We start from the raw sequence: 14179 nt of genomic DNA on the forward strand, positions 1-14179 counted from the left end.
ATACCAGTGTATTTTCATCACAGTATAAGATCTGGGAAGTATAGTGTGTACGCAAACCTTAACCCTATCTCGTGGAGTTAGAGAGACTATTTCCGGAAATCAAAATCTAAAGTACAAGATATACAAACTTTCTCACAAAATATTTTTAAAAAATTGGATTGAACCAAGAATAACTTTTAAAAATTTCACAAAGTGGACAATAGTTTTCTCTAATGAAGGACAGAAAGAAAAGTTTCTTTTGTTATCCTTTTTCCAAGTATTATTATAATTCATTTGATTGGTCCACCAAAAATGGTGGTTCTACCAATCTTTTCAAAGATCAAATAATTAGTGCTAAGACTAACACCCACAGATTGTGAATCATTGATTTAGACACCTTCTACCTCAATGGTCCATTGGTCCACACCTTTTTGAGTTTTGTGGGCCCTATTCTATATTTGGTTACCAAAAAAATTGGGGACCCACATGAATATGTATAATATTATTTGATGTGAAGGTTATTTGAATAGGTATAAATTATAGAGTTTAAAAAAATACAATAACAGATCAAGTGTAATTTTATATGTGGGGGGTTTGGAAGAGTAGTGTGTAAACAACATTACTCTAATCTTGCGAAGATATAGAAACTGTTTTGGATGATATAGTGTTAAAAAATAAATTTTAAAATTTAAAATTTAAATATGTCATGATATTTTTGTAGGTTAAAAAATTGCATATTAAAAGTAAATAATTAATTAAAAAAAAGTATCACATAAAACAGAATGATACATATGAAAGAATATATATTTGTTCTTGCATACAAAATTGAATTTGGAAATGCTGAAATATGGTACTAGGGACAAAATGAAAGAAAAAGAGAAAAAAAATGTTTAATTGTGACTAAGCAAAGAAAGAAGGATGAAGTGAAATCAATCTTGATACAAAACAAAAATTCTTGAGAGGCTTCATAGAAAGCTTAGTTTGTTTTTCTTTCATATGCAGAACAATATTAAAATTCGAAATAATTACTTATTGAAGTAATTGTAAATCTACTGTGAAAGGTTTTAAATCTATCAAACGGATAACTAATTTAATTTAAAAGTAATAAAAAGAGATTTATAATTTAAACGATACAAATTTATAAATAACAAGAAGATAACTTAGATATCCCAAAGAGAAGTGCTTTTTATCATAGATTTTTAATTTTGAAAAGTTAAACTCGAGATTTCTGATTAAGCTTCCTATGTCATATTATGAATTTTATTTTAGATAATAGTTGATTAAGAAAATAACTGTCAAGCTTTGCCAAAAACAAATAAGAGAGAGAACCAAAATACTACTAATAATATTAGAAAAATCAAAGTTGTGTAGATATATCCAAAAGAAAGAAGCCAATAGAAGGATACACTAGCATAGTACATCCAAAAAAAAAGGGATAAAAATAGGTGTACAAAGAAAATCCAAAATAAGAACAGAAAATGAAACCATTGCAAACATCATATCTGACTTCATTTAAACCAAAAAAATCTGACTTCATTTTCTCTAGTGTTACAATTTTCAGTGCCTACCAACCCAAAAACCCAAAAAATACTAAAAAAGGAATAAACCCTCAAAAAACCTGTCCCAGTCCAAGAATTCCACAATAAATAAATTAATTGCATCTTTTCTCTGTTATGCCTAAAAAAGTTCACAGTTATAAAAACTTTTTCAAGCACTCAAAAAGAGGCTAACTTTTAGATAGAGAAGCCAAAAGTGATTAGGACTTTTTGAGATAGAGTTAAAAAAGAATCAAGATTATAGAAAGAGAAAATATAACAAACTATATTAGTGTTGAACAAAACTTCCAACTCCTCATCATCATATATATAACCAAAAAAGAAGAAGAAAGCATGCTTTGTCTGCCATTAAAGCTTCAATGAAGAACTCATATATGTCCCTTCAATTCACCTAAAGATCCTTTTTACTATCATTGCCATTTGGAAAAGAAATTGGCTTTATGTTATTTTTCTTGAATACTACTACTACTACTGCTTTCCTATTGATAATTAATAAAATAAAAGGGGTTTCTTGAATCAGTGCATTTGAATTTTTCCAGTTCTTTTTTTTTTCTTGGCTTGTGCTTAAATAAAGGTTGAATCTTTTTCACTTTTTTTCAAACCCCTTTTCAAAATCTTGTATGTATATAGGAAGATCCCCACCATTCTTGGAAAAAGGTTGGAGGTTCTTGGTTTTAGATATAGTATAAATATAAATCATTGATGAATTTCTTGGTATTTGGTCTCTCATCTTCTAAAGGAATCACTTGAGAGTTCTTTGATTGTCTTTGCTTTTTTTGGGTGTTTGGTGGATTTCAGCTATTTTTGACAAGGTGATGGACTCAATAGCCTAAAGGTATGCAAAAGCTTAGATCTTTATTGGGTTTCTTATTTATTCCTGAATTCATTATTTGCTAAAAATACACTGCTTTTGGAGAATCCGACACGCACCCGATGACATTTTCGGAGAGTCCGAGCAACATTAGGTCTAAAGTATTAACTGAGTTATTGTTATGAATATGTATTTGCAAGGATTCTGTCCATTCATTTGCTTTATCTATTTATGATTTGACACTTCTTGATGATTGAACCTGAGTGTTCTTTGTAAATTCCTAGCTTTTCTTTTAATCTCAGTATTGACATATAGGTGAATTGTTATTAACAGGTCAAGCTGAGACTTTTGACTTATTGAAAGTTGTTGTGATGTCTGGAGTTTTTGAATCAAGAAGTGGTTTGGTTCTAATTTGGATAAGTGCTTTGGTACTGCTGGTTTATCCTGCAGAAGGATTGAATGAGGAAGGAATGTATCTGTTAGATTTGAAGAAGAATATATGGGATCAGTTTAATCATCTTTGGAATTGGAATCCTAATGATGGAACTCCATGTGGTTGGGTAGGTGTGAATTGCACTTCTGATTATAATCCAGTTGTGCAATCTCTTTATCTTAGCTCTATGAATCTTTCAGGCACTTTGAGTTCTAGCATTGGTGGTCTTGGATCTTTAACTTATCTTGACCTGTCTTTTAATGGATTCACTGGGAATATTCCTAAAGATATTGGTAATTGCTCAAACTTGCAATCCCTAAAGCTCCATGATAATTCCTTTTACGGGCCGATTCCTGCTCAAATTTATAACTTGTCTAAGTTAGAGTATTTGGATTTGTCCACCAACATGATCTCTGGTCCTATAGCCGAGGAGTTTGGGAAACTCTCGTCTCTAGTTTCTTTTGTTGCATTCACCAATAATCTTACTGGTCCAGTGCCTCGATCTATTGGAAGTTTGAAAAGTTTGACAACATTTCGAGTGGGGCAGAATTCACTTTCTGGAAGTTTACCGACAGAGATAGGTGATTGTGAGAGCCTGGAATCTCTTGGCCTAACACAGAATAGTTTGGGAGGGAACTTACCTAAAGAGCTCGGCAAGCTCAGTTGGTTGAAAGAACTTGTACTTTGGGGCAATCAATTCTCTGGATTTATTCCAAAAGAAGTTGGAAATTGTACACGACTTCAATTGCTTGCGTTAAATCAGAATAACCTGATTGGAGATATTCCTCCTGAAATAGGTAAACTCAAAGTTTTGACGAGGTTATACCTATACCGGAATGGGTTAAATGGTACCATTCCAAGGGAGATTGGGAATCTTTATATGGCAGAAGAAATTGATTTCTCCGAAAACTTTCTAATAGGAGAAATTCCAGTTGAGTTTGGCCAAATAAAGAAGCTGAGATTGTTGTATCTTTTCCAGAACCAGCTCAAAGGCGTTATACCAGACGAACTTACTAGTTTAAAGAACTTGACTAGTCTTGATCTGTCAATTAATTACCTAACAGGCCCTATTCCATTTGGATTTCAGTATCAAACTGAATTGGTTCAGTTGCAGCTTTTTGAGAATTCTTTAACAGGTACTATTCCACAAGGTCTTGGCATTTATAGTCAACTTTGGGTGCTTGATTTAAATAACAACCACCTCACAGGAAGAATTCCTCCATTCGTTTGTCGGAATTCCAATCTGTTTTTGCTGAATCTTGGGTCAAATGAATTGCATGGAGGCATTCCGTCTGGTGTTCTTAATTGTGTTTCATTGGTTCAACTGCGTCTTAATGGTAACAGGCTAGGGGGGTCATTTCCTTCTGAGTTGTGCAAATTGGAAAACCTCTCTGCTGTTGAACTCGGGCAGAACAAGTTCACTGGTCCAATACCTCCTGATATTGGATATTGCCAGAAGTTGCAGAGGCTTGATCTCTCAGGCAATAGTTTCAGCGAGTTGCCAAGGGAGATAGGAAATCTTACCAAGCTTGTGACTTTCAATGTCTCGGCTAATTTGCTCACTGGACCGATACCTCCAGACATTCTGAACTGCAAGGGACTACAACGGCTTGATCTCAGCAAGAATAGCTTTACAGATGTTATACCTGATGACATCGGTAGCTTGTCGCAGCTAGAACGCCTTTTGCTTTCAGAGAATAAGTTTTCTGGAAAGATACCAGCAGCATTGGGGAGCCTCTCTCATTTGACTGAGCTGCAAATGGGCGGGAATTTATTGTCAGGTGAAATACCATCAGAGTTGGGTAATCTTAGTGGCTTACAGATTGCAATGGATCTTAGCAACAACAATCTCTTTGGTAGTATACCACCTAACCTTGGTAATCTTATCCTATTAGAGTACCTCTATCTCAACAACAATCATCTGAGTGGTGAAATACCGAGCACATTTGGGAACCTGACAAGTCTGTTGGGCTGTGATTTCTCATACAATAACCTCACTGGACCATTGCCTGATATACCGCTCTTTCAGAACATGGATGTGAGCAGCTTCACCGGAAACAAAGGTCTTTGTGGGGGGCCCTTAGGCAGATGTAATGCACCTCCAGCATACGACGCCAATCCTCCTCGAGTCAAAAGTGCAGATTCTCCTAGAGGAAAGATTGTTACTGTTGTTGCTGGTGTAATTGGTGGAGTTTCTCTTGTCTTGATTGTGCTAATATTATACTACATGAAGAAGCATCCAGTTGAGATGGTTGCAACCCAAGATAAAGACGTATCGTCTCCAGATTCGGATATTTATTTCCGTCCAAAAGAGGGATTCACTTTCCAAGACTTGGTTGAGGCTACAAGCAATTTTCATGATTGTTATGTTATTGGAAGAGGAGCTGTTGGAACAGTTTACAAGGCTGTCATGCAGTCCGGACAAATAATTGCAGTGAAGAAGCTTGCTTCTAACAGAGAGGGTAATCACATTGACAATAGCTACCGTGCTGAGATCTTAACACTAGGAAAGATTAGGCATCGTAACATCGTAAAGCTATATGGCTTTTGCAATCATCAGGGTTCTAATCTACTTCTTTATGAGTATATGGCCAGAGGTAGCCTCGGCGAATTGCTTCACAGTGCATCGTGTAGCTTGGACTGGCCGACTCGCTTTATGGTGGCTGTTGGTGCTGCTCAAGGACTTGCTTACTTACATCATGATTGCAAGCCACGGATCATCCACCGTGATATAAAGTCCAATAATATTCTGCTTGATGACAAGTTTGAAGCTCATGTTGGTGATTTTGGTTTGGCAAAAGTCGTGGATATGCCTCAATCTAAGTCGATGTCTGCAGTTGCTGGTTCATATGGCTACATAGCCCCTGGTATGTATCTATATTTTCTCCGCGACAACTCTTGACTTTTCCTTGTTGTCAATAGCATAGATAACCTGCTCAAAATATTTCTCGTATTGGTAGTCGATCCTTATAATCCCTATATATCCAGCAGTTTAAACTTCAACTGTTCATGCAAATTTAATGGGCTTATAAGTAGTATTACATGAAAATTTTCTTCCACAAGCTGACTATGGGACAAGTTGACATTTATTCTTCGAGGGATTTTTTTTTTTAGCAAATATACCACTAGGCAAACTGCCTACAACAACAACGACCCAGTAAAATCCCACAAAGTGGGGTCTGGTGGCTAATATATGTCTCCGAGGGATTAGACTATTAATTGGTGGCTTTTATTATTTCCTTGATGATATCGTCTACCTGATAAAATTTTATCGATATTTAAGGTGAACTAGGAACTCCTTTTAATACATTTGTCAGTTGTGTTATTCCTTGGCGGTATTGTCTTTTTCTTATTCTATTTTTTATTCTAGGCAAAACTCTGATATGAGTTGGATGTTCTTGTTGAACAAAGATAGTTAGACAAGTATACTATATCTCTTTCTTTGATTGTGTGAAGACAATAAGGAAATGCTTTCAACTTTTATCTGTGTACTCATTTTATTTATGGTTCTATGCCAAGAGATTCCAAACAATAGCTGACAAAACTGCTCTATATTTATGTGCAGTTTAGATATTCAACAGTATAAAAGTGTATCTCTTGTTGAAGTTTGATCGTTAAAATTGTATACAAGAAGTCAATTTCTTCGATGAAATGTCTGAATACAAGCAAAAATGCTTCTAACTTTTCTGTGTATATAGCTTTTTCAACTGATGGTTCTGCCTTTTCTGTTGCAGAATATGCTTACACCATGAAAGTTACGGAAAAATGTGATATCTATAGTTACGGGGTAGTCCTTTTGGAGTTGCTAACCGGAAGAGCACCAGTACAGCCCCTAGAACAAGGTGGTGATCTCGTGACATGGTCGAGGCATTATATTAGGGACCATTCGTTGACGTCAGGGATACTTGATAGCCGATTGGATTTAGGAGATGAAACTACTGTTAGTCATATGCTCACAGTACTAAAAGTTGCTTTAATGTGTACTAGTATGTCGCCATTTGACCGTCCTTCAATGCGCGAGGTTGTTCCGATGTTGATTGAGTCTGATGAGCAAGAAGGGAACTTCCTCTCATCTCCAGTTTATGATCTCCCTTTGAAAGATAATTCCTTTTAGATGCATGTAAGAAGCATATCTCAATTAACTTTGGTAAATTTTTTAGAGCTAATTCTCCTTACTATATTTTTTTTCTTATTGTTAAATTATAGATATTACAATGTATATTTCTTATTATAGTGAAAATTTCATCACTCACTTTGTAGAGGCTAGTTTGTAGGTGATTGATGCTATTTCAACCCTTCTCCATCTTAAGGTTATTGAAAATAATTACTAATTAGTATGTCTTATGCTGTTCTCTTAGGACCTAGATCCATCTACTGTAATCTGGGTTCTGGATTGCTGCTCTTATGCTAAACACATACCCCCCCCACCCCCCCACCCCCCCACCCCCACACACACACACAAATTTCACCTGTTTTTTACAAATTCTCTTCAGTGTTTTACAGAACTAAATATCTTTTGCCTCTATTTTTTAACTTTTTGATAGGGAGCATTTCACTAGGCGAAGCTTAGTGCATCGGGTGTCCTTTCTGCCCAAAGTGGTATTTACAAAACCATAGCTGTAACCCCCTCAGGCAGCTATCAAACAGAGCAAAAACTTACATAGTGTGAGAATCAAATATCCATAGTTTCAATGTGTTCACTGATATTGATCGCATAATCGAAATAAAACTTTCATAGTCAGAAAAATATACAAAATCTGATTCATGCATGCCTATTGCCTCTAACAGATCCCAGCTTATTAGTACACAAGCTCTTTTTCTTTTTTCTTTTTTGTGTGGCTATTAGGGAAAAAGGACATAAAATTTATTCAAGGGAAAAAAAAAAGCTGCTACAGATCATGAAGAAAATACTAGATAGCTAAAAGTGGAGTTGAAATAAAACTTAGATCCATTTTGCTATTTGAAAGACTGCTGCAATATTGCAGAAGCAAATGGAACTTTAATATAATTAAGCTCCTCTTTGTAGCATTGCTTGATACCTTTTGAAAGATTCAAGCTTTTGCAACCTCATCTTTTTATGGAATTTCCTGATAAACAAATCTGCCACATTATCGATCTCGTCTTCTAGTACAAAATTCTGTCCTTCTTCCTCTTTGAAATTCCTCACCATGTCTATAGCTGATGCATTTGGATCACCTAAGTATTCGTCCTCTTCATCGAACAACGAATGTGTCAAATCCGGATACTTATCATCATAATCATCATAGTTTTCGCCGTTGCTCAATAGTATTATCTCCTGATTATTCAGGTCATTATACTGACAGTGTAAAGAATCTTCACTCGCTTCAGGGGCATTGTTGTAAAGTACAATGGCCTTGTTGTTTTCATTTTCATGATCTTGGGATTCTTGATCTTCTTCTTTATGACCTAATAATGAATGAATCTTGTGAGAAATGGCCTTAGTTCCTAGACCTGAAAAAGAGAGTTTCTTGGATTTCAGCAATGATAGGACTTCTAGCCTAGTTTTTAGAGCTTCAGTTTTGCTTTTGATGGCTGTTGATTTTGATTTGGCCATTATGGTTAGTACAGAAATGACATGCTTTAGGTACTTAATTGCTGCATTGTTCTTCATTTTGTCTTTCTATTTGGAATCAAACACCAGTAGTGACCTGAAAAATTATCAATATGAGATAGGTTTAGTCAAGAGATATATATAAAGAAGTGTATGAAAATTTAGGTACTGATCAAATTGACATAATAATTAACTCTGTCTTGTGGAGTAAGAGGATCTTATGACATATTACACTATAGTTCTACTACAACAACAATAAACCGAGTGTAACTGGGGTCTGAGGAGGATAACGTGTACACATACTTTATTCCTAGCTTGCGAAGATAGAGAGATTGTTTCCGATATAAGCTCGGCTCAAGAAACAGTGGAAAGGAAGCAACAAATAATAGCAGCAATAAGGTAATAGGACAACGGAAGCGAACGATACAACGTATAATAACAAAGATCTTAGAATAAGAAAATACAATAATAATACTAATACTATGGGTAAGACTAGGAGAAATATATCTCTGTATGAGCATTAGTCTATCAAATGTGTGATGATGAATTAGACAACACAAGATTTTACAACTATGAAATTGAAAAGTATAAAATGTATACTCCGTATTACTACTGCAAAACATACAAAATACATAGAAGAAGAGTTCTTCACAAATCTTACCTTAGAAACTGCTCAGCAACAAGCCAAGAGCAAACCTATTTTCCAAATCTCAATTTGTACTTGCCAAATTTACTTTGAGATGACCTCACTTAGATTGTGTAAACAGCCAAATCTTCTTGCTTTTCAAAGTTTGCCTCACAACCTTTCCTTAGTTAGCCACTTTTCCTTTCTTCTTATGTCAAATCCAAACGTGTTTCTAGGACATTGTATGACCTCTTCAAACTCCAATATATAACTTGCTACTTTGATATTTCTAGGAAAGTACGTAACCTTCAACTTTCTCACCACCTTACACTTTTTTATAGTGTTAAAACTATTCTTTACTGCTCTTTTCTCAATACTTCCTAGTTTTTTTTGTGTGGATAATATTACTTTTTGAGTTAGCTGGTGTGTAATTTGATTATTTCGTCAACTACCTATCACCGGTACGAGCACCGAATAACTACAAGATTTAGACAAATAATTTTTTTTTACTTAATTAATATTTTTTTTTATTTTTATTGAAATCTGAACCTGATATTTCTCGTAATTTTAACTCATTTCTTTAACCGTTGCGTTGTAACCTTTGAAATTCCTAGCTTCAGGGACGGAGCTACTGTAGTAGATGCAGGTTCGGACGAACTCAGTAACTTTTTCCCCAATCCTGTATTTGTATTAAAAAATTTACGGGTTAAATAAAAATATGTCACGTCGAACCGAATAACAAAAAGAGTATGAGTTCAGTTTAAGGCTGTGGGTTTTCATGGAAATCATGCAGGTTCGAGACCCCTTGAAAGCAACGCATTTTATTGCATTTTTTACCACGTTTTCTTTTATTTTTCTTTTAAAAAAAAGAAGAGCACAAACTAATTATAAAATAGAAGGAAACGACAAAGCTCTAAACAAAGGAGCCTACAGGTTTCCTTGCAAAATCAGAATTATACTTTTCCTTTTTTATAAACAAAAGCTCCTCTAAAATACTAAAACAAAAGAAAAAAGACGCATCCTCACAATTTTGCACTTAGTTAGTACGTTGTTTAGAACTCACACACTTCAAATTCTAGCCCCGTCTCTGCTCGCTTCTTCTCATCTAATGCCCTCTTTTAACTTTTCATTTTTCTCACCACATGCTATGCACTTCACCCACAAAGCAACTTTACCATTATTTGTCTATTTGCTTAAACAAAAGCAGTATCTTTCCTTCTTTCACTACTAAATAAAAAGCAAATTTTAGCATAGTTACATCAATAACTTTTCCATGAAGTAACACAAATCTCCTAAGTTTTAGTTTCTTATTGGTTGCCCATACCTAAGAAAAGTAGCACCGACTCTCACTGCCAAAAGAAGAGAAGAGAAAAAGAGAGAGAGCTGTTAATAGGGTAGGGAAAAAGAAGATTCTTGCTTTATCTAAAAGGGGGAAAAGTGTAAATTAACGGCTTAATTTGAAAGGTAACTTGGGTACGGACCTCTATAACAACATTCCTATATAATAACATTTCACTATAAAAATTAAGCTTTTTCGGAATTAACTTTTATGTTATATTATAATATATGTTCTCTATGACAACACTTCGTTATAACATTCAAAAATATTCGGAACAAAGGAGACTGATATAGAAAGGTTTGACTGTACCACATAAATTAAAAGCTATTCAACACAAATTATATAGCAATTTAGTATATAAAAAAGGAAACGTTACAGTGCATTAGTAAAGATTTCCACTTTCGTACACATGCTAAAAAGATATATATAAATCTCAATGGTGGAGTATGAGTTTCTTTTTTTCTTTTTCTTGTTTCTTTGCTTAGTGATGAGTTACCAAATTCAGAATTGAACGTTTAACTTTATTTTGTAGTATCGGTCAATTTGACTTCTTTAATTTTTGAGTCATTATTTAAATACTCACTCAACTATATAAAATTATCTAATAAAGTGATCTTTCTTTCGTTTGTAATAGAAAAATTACTTAATTATGGTTATAACACTTAGATGGTCACTTAACCAGATTCTCAAACTTTTGATTGTCAAATACCTGTTTTACCCTTTAAATTATTAACTTTTATCTTCTTTCTTTTTTCTTTTTTTTTTCCTTTTTAAATATTATGGTTTTTACATTATGGACTTACCTATAGAAAAAATAAATTTTATTTATATATTAAAAAATAAAAAAAATAATTTTCTAGCATATATAATGTTAGAATAATAATATAATTGAGCAAAATATTCATGAATATATAATGTATTATTATAAATACCTTTATTTTAAATAGTTAGTTTTATATTACGTGCATGGAATATCTATTGTAAAACTTTTATTTTCTTTAATTCTGAATTATATAAATAATTTTTTTAGATTTTATTGTTAATATCAAAATTATTATACGAATAAATTGTTCTAACTAATGTTTTCTACTATGCTCAATATTTTTATTATTCCAACATAATATATGTTAAATACTATTTTATTTTTTAAATTTATAAATAAAATTTATGTATTATATAGGTAAGTTCATAATATAATATAAATTAAAAAGAGAAAAAAAATCATAATATTAAAAAGTTAAAAATAAAAAAATAAAAAGAAGAGAAATGTTGATAATGTAGAGGGTAAAATAGGTAATTGGCAATCATAAGTTTGAGAAATCTAGTTGAGTGACCTTCCGAGTGCTATATGCATAATTAAGTGACTTTGATGTTACAAACAAAAGAAAGATGACTTTAGTAGATAATTTTGGATAGTTGAGTGACCATTTGAGTAATGGACTCTTTAATTTTCTTCAAAACTTTAAGGTAGTAATATTCATTGGCTCTATTTACTTAAATGTTGTAAAGCAAGTGTCGTAAATTTCTTATCGACATTTACCTAAATGTTATAAAATAAGTATCATCATTTCTTACAAACATTTACCTAAATGTCGGAAATTATCGATAGTGAAATTTACGACATTAGATGCAAATTTAAATTAAATGTCGGTAAATGGATTTGTGACAATTAAACAACTTAATACGACATCTATTAAAAGTCGTCGTACCTCCACTTTCTTGTAGTGAATTTGCAGCATTTTTTTAAAGGTTTCACACTCTAGTGTATGATATCTGTAGTATAGCCCGACTAATTTGGATACGTGCAACATAAGGCTCAAGAGGAAAATTCTCTCTATTATGATTTTTTATTATTTTTAGGGCCGACTCGTACTAGAAATCTCTGATTAAGGATGAAAAGATCATATCCATCCCACTATAACGGTTGTGGTCTTTTGCATATCACATGAAGTAGAATATAGAATGTTTCATTCTTTTTTAGTGGATAATAAGAAATTGAAGGCTAGACTGTCGGAAGTGCAAATTTGAATTTTAAAATAAAAGTTAAGAGAGTTCTATGAGACATCTCTCTAACCATTTTCAGATTAATTTGTGATAACAATAGATGAGTTGCACAAAAAAGAGAAGTTGGGTGTAGCTTAAACGCTTATTTGTCACCTTTTTAACCAAGATTATTATTTCTTTTTAACCCAAAAGATATGATTCTATCAACTTCTTAAAATAGATATTTGTATACGGTCAAAACCGGTTTCGACCTTCGTATGATTAGTCAAGATTGGAACATAATAGACCGAAGGTCATCTTTATAATATCGAGTATGAGATCTGAAGCTAGGTTACCGACCTCAAATTTCTGGACCGATCAAATACCGAGTTCGAAGTCATTACTGAGCTCGAATCCAAATAAAACTATGATGCAAAATGGCGTTATCGAGCTTGAGAGCCAGAGACCGACCAATACCGAGCCCAACTCAATATCGGGCCCCGAGTCAATATCGAGCTCGAGTCAATATCGGGCCCCGAGTCAATATCGAGCTCGAGTCAATATCGGCCTCTAAATATGAAAACCAACCAAAACCAAGTCCGATCAAGATCGAGCCAAGGGAAAAAAGTCGTTACAGTCACACTAAGGGAGAGAATCTCAGCGGGAATGACTATTATTTCTGTAAGGGCATCCAACATTAAGGCATACATAGACTCTCATATTCAGATATTACCATTCACAGAGAAATGCAGTAGAGATTATCCTCTTGTGAGATTTATACATTGATTCATCTTGTTTGTTCATAAAATCGTTTTCTATTCAATATTGGTTCGTATTTCATTCTTTACAGTCAATACTCAATATATTTCTACTTACTTTTCTGATTTGTGTCAAGTTATACCAAGTACCCATAGAACTACGTATAAATTTAACTCTATCCGTTTTTCGGGTAAACAGTTTGGCGCCCACCGTGGGGCTAAGGATAACAGTGGTTGTTTGGTACGAATCTCTATAAAATACACCATTTTACGCTTGCTCTCGGAAGTGTCTTTGGTTTCAGGTTAGAAACAACAATCTCTCAATTAATGGCCCTACCTATCGACAACGAAGCAGGCCTTCAAGATGAGAACAACAACTTAACCCCCGGGGGTGGAAGGCCACTCATCGATCCCGTTGGAGCTCGGGTCGAAGAGCCAATAGACATTAATTCACATGTGGCCATCGAGGCGAACCAACGTTCTGACCCTGAAAATAGCATTCAAAGTGGAACTCGGTCTGCAGCTCGGAATACCCAAAACGCTGAGGAAAACGGAATCAACTTGCGTTTGATTTTCGAAATGTTGCAAGTTCAACAAGTAGCGATAGCCCAGTTGTAGAGCCAAACATAAGCACCAACCAGATTAGAGCCCAGTCCACCCCAAGAAGTCACCCACAAAATGGGGCAAGCTATAGTAAGGTCAAATGATCAAGAATCGGGGACTAATCTTGAAATTGTTAAGATGTTCGAAGAACTGACAAAACGAATAGAGTCAGGAAAAGGGAGGATCGAGGCAAACGACAAAAAAGTGAAAACATATAACTCCAGGGTAGATCAGATCCCGGGGGAACCACCTATATTGAAGGGCTTAGATTCCAAAAAAAATCGTACAAAAGCCTTTCCCCCCGAGCGCGGCTCCTAAAACGATCCCAAAGAAGTTTTGCATGCCCGAAATTCCTAAAAATAATGGAATGATCGACCCCAACGAACATGTCAACTCTTACACATGTGCCATTAAAGGGAACGATCTAGAAGACGATGAGATCGAATCTGTATTATTGAAAAAATTCGGTGAAACCCTGTAAAAGGGAGCAATGATATGGTATCATAATGTACCGTCTAAC

The 14179-nt window shown here is 34.3% G+C and overlaps 2 protein-coding genes across 2 annotated transcripts; one reads left to right on the top strand and one right to left on the bottom strand.

Annotated features, from left to right (window-relative positions):
- The first annotated feature begins 1832 nt into the window (after window positions 1–1832).
- Window positions 1833–7038, top strand: LOC107769452 (uncharacterized). Its single transcript, XM_016588668.2, has 3 exons — window positions 1833–2370; window positions 2680–5646; window positions 6514–7038. The coding sequence occupies exons 2-3, from the start codon at window positions 2718–2720 to the stop codon at window positions 6891–6893; spliced, it is 3309 nt and encodes a 1102-aa protein (XP_016444154.2). The 5' UTR covers window positions 1833–2370; window positions 2680–2717; the 3' UTR covers window positions 6894–7038.
- A 422-nt stretch (window positions 7039–7460) lies between these two features.
- LOC107769451 (uncharacterized) lies at window positions 7461–9238 on the bottom strand. The gene is made up of 2 exons (XM_016588666.2): window positions 9013–9238; window positions 7461–8448 (listed from the first exon to the last, which is right to left on the bottom strand). Exon 2 carries the CDS (start codon window positions 8409–8411, stop codon window positions 7788–7790), a length of 624 nt encoding a protein of 207 aa, XP_016444152.1. The 5' UTR covers window positions 8412–8448; window positions 9013–9238; the 3' UTR covers window positions 7461–7787.
- Between the last annotated feature and the right edge of the window lie 4941 nt (window positions 9239–14179).

Source organism: Nicotiana tabacum, chromosome 14 (genome assembly GCF_000715075.1).
Source record: "Nicotiana tabacum cultivar K326 chromosome 14, ASM71507v2, whole genome shotgun sequence".
In the NCBI taxonomy this organism is placed as follows: domain Eukaryota; kingdom Viridiplantae; phylum Streptophyta; class Magnoliopsida; order Solanales; family Solanaceae; genus Nicotiana; species Nicotiana tabacum.

Bases quoted from the DNA above. Each gene is read 5' to 3' on its own strand.
- LOC107769451 (XM_016588666.2), bottom strand. From the start codon at position 8,411: ATGAAGAACAATGCAGCAATTAAGTACCTAAAGCATGTCATTTCTGTA.
- LOC107769452 (XM_016588668.2), top strand. From the start codon at position 2,718: ATGTCTGGAGTTTTTGAATCAAGAAGTGGTTTGGTTCTAATTTGGATA. The intron at 5,647-6,513 runs GTATGTATCTAT...TTTCTGTTGCAG, and splicing joins ATATGGCTACATAGCCCCTG to AATATGCTTACACCATGAAA.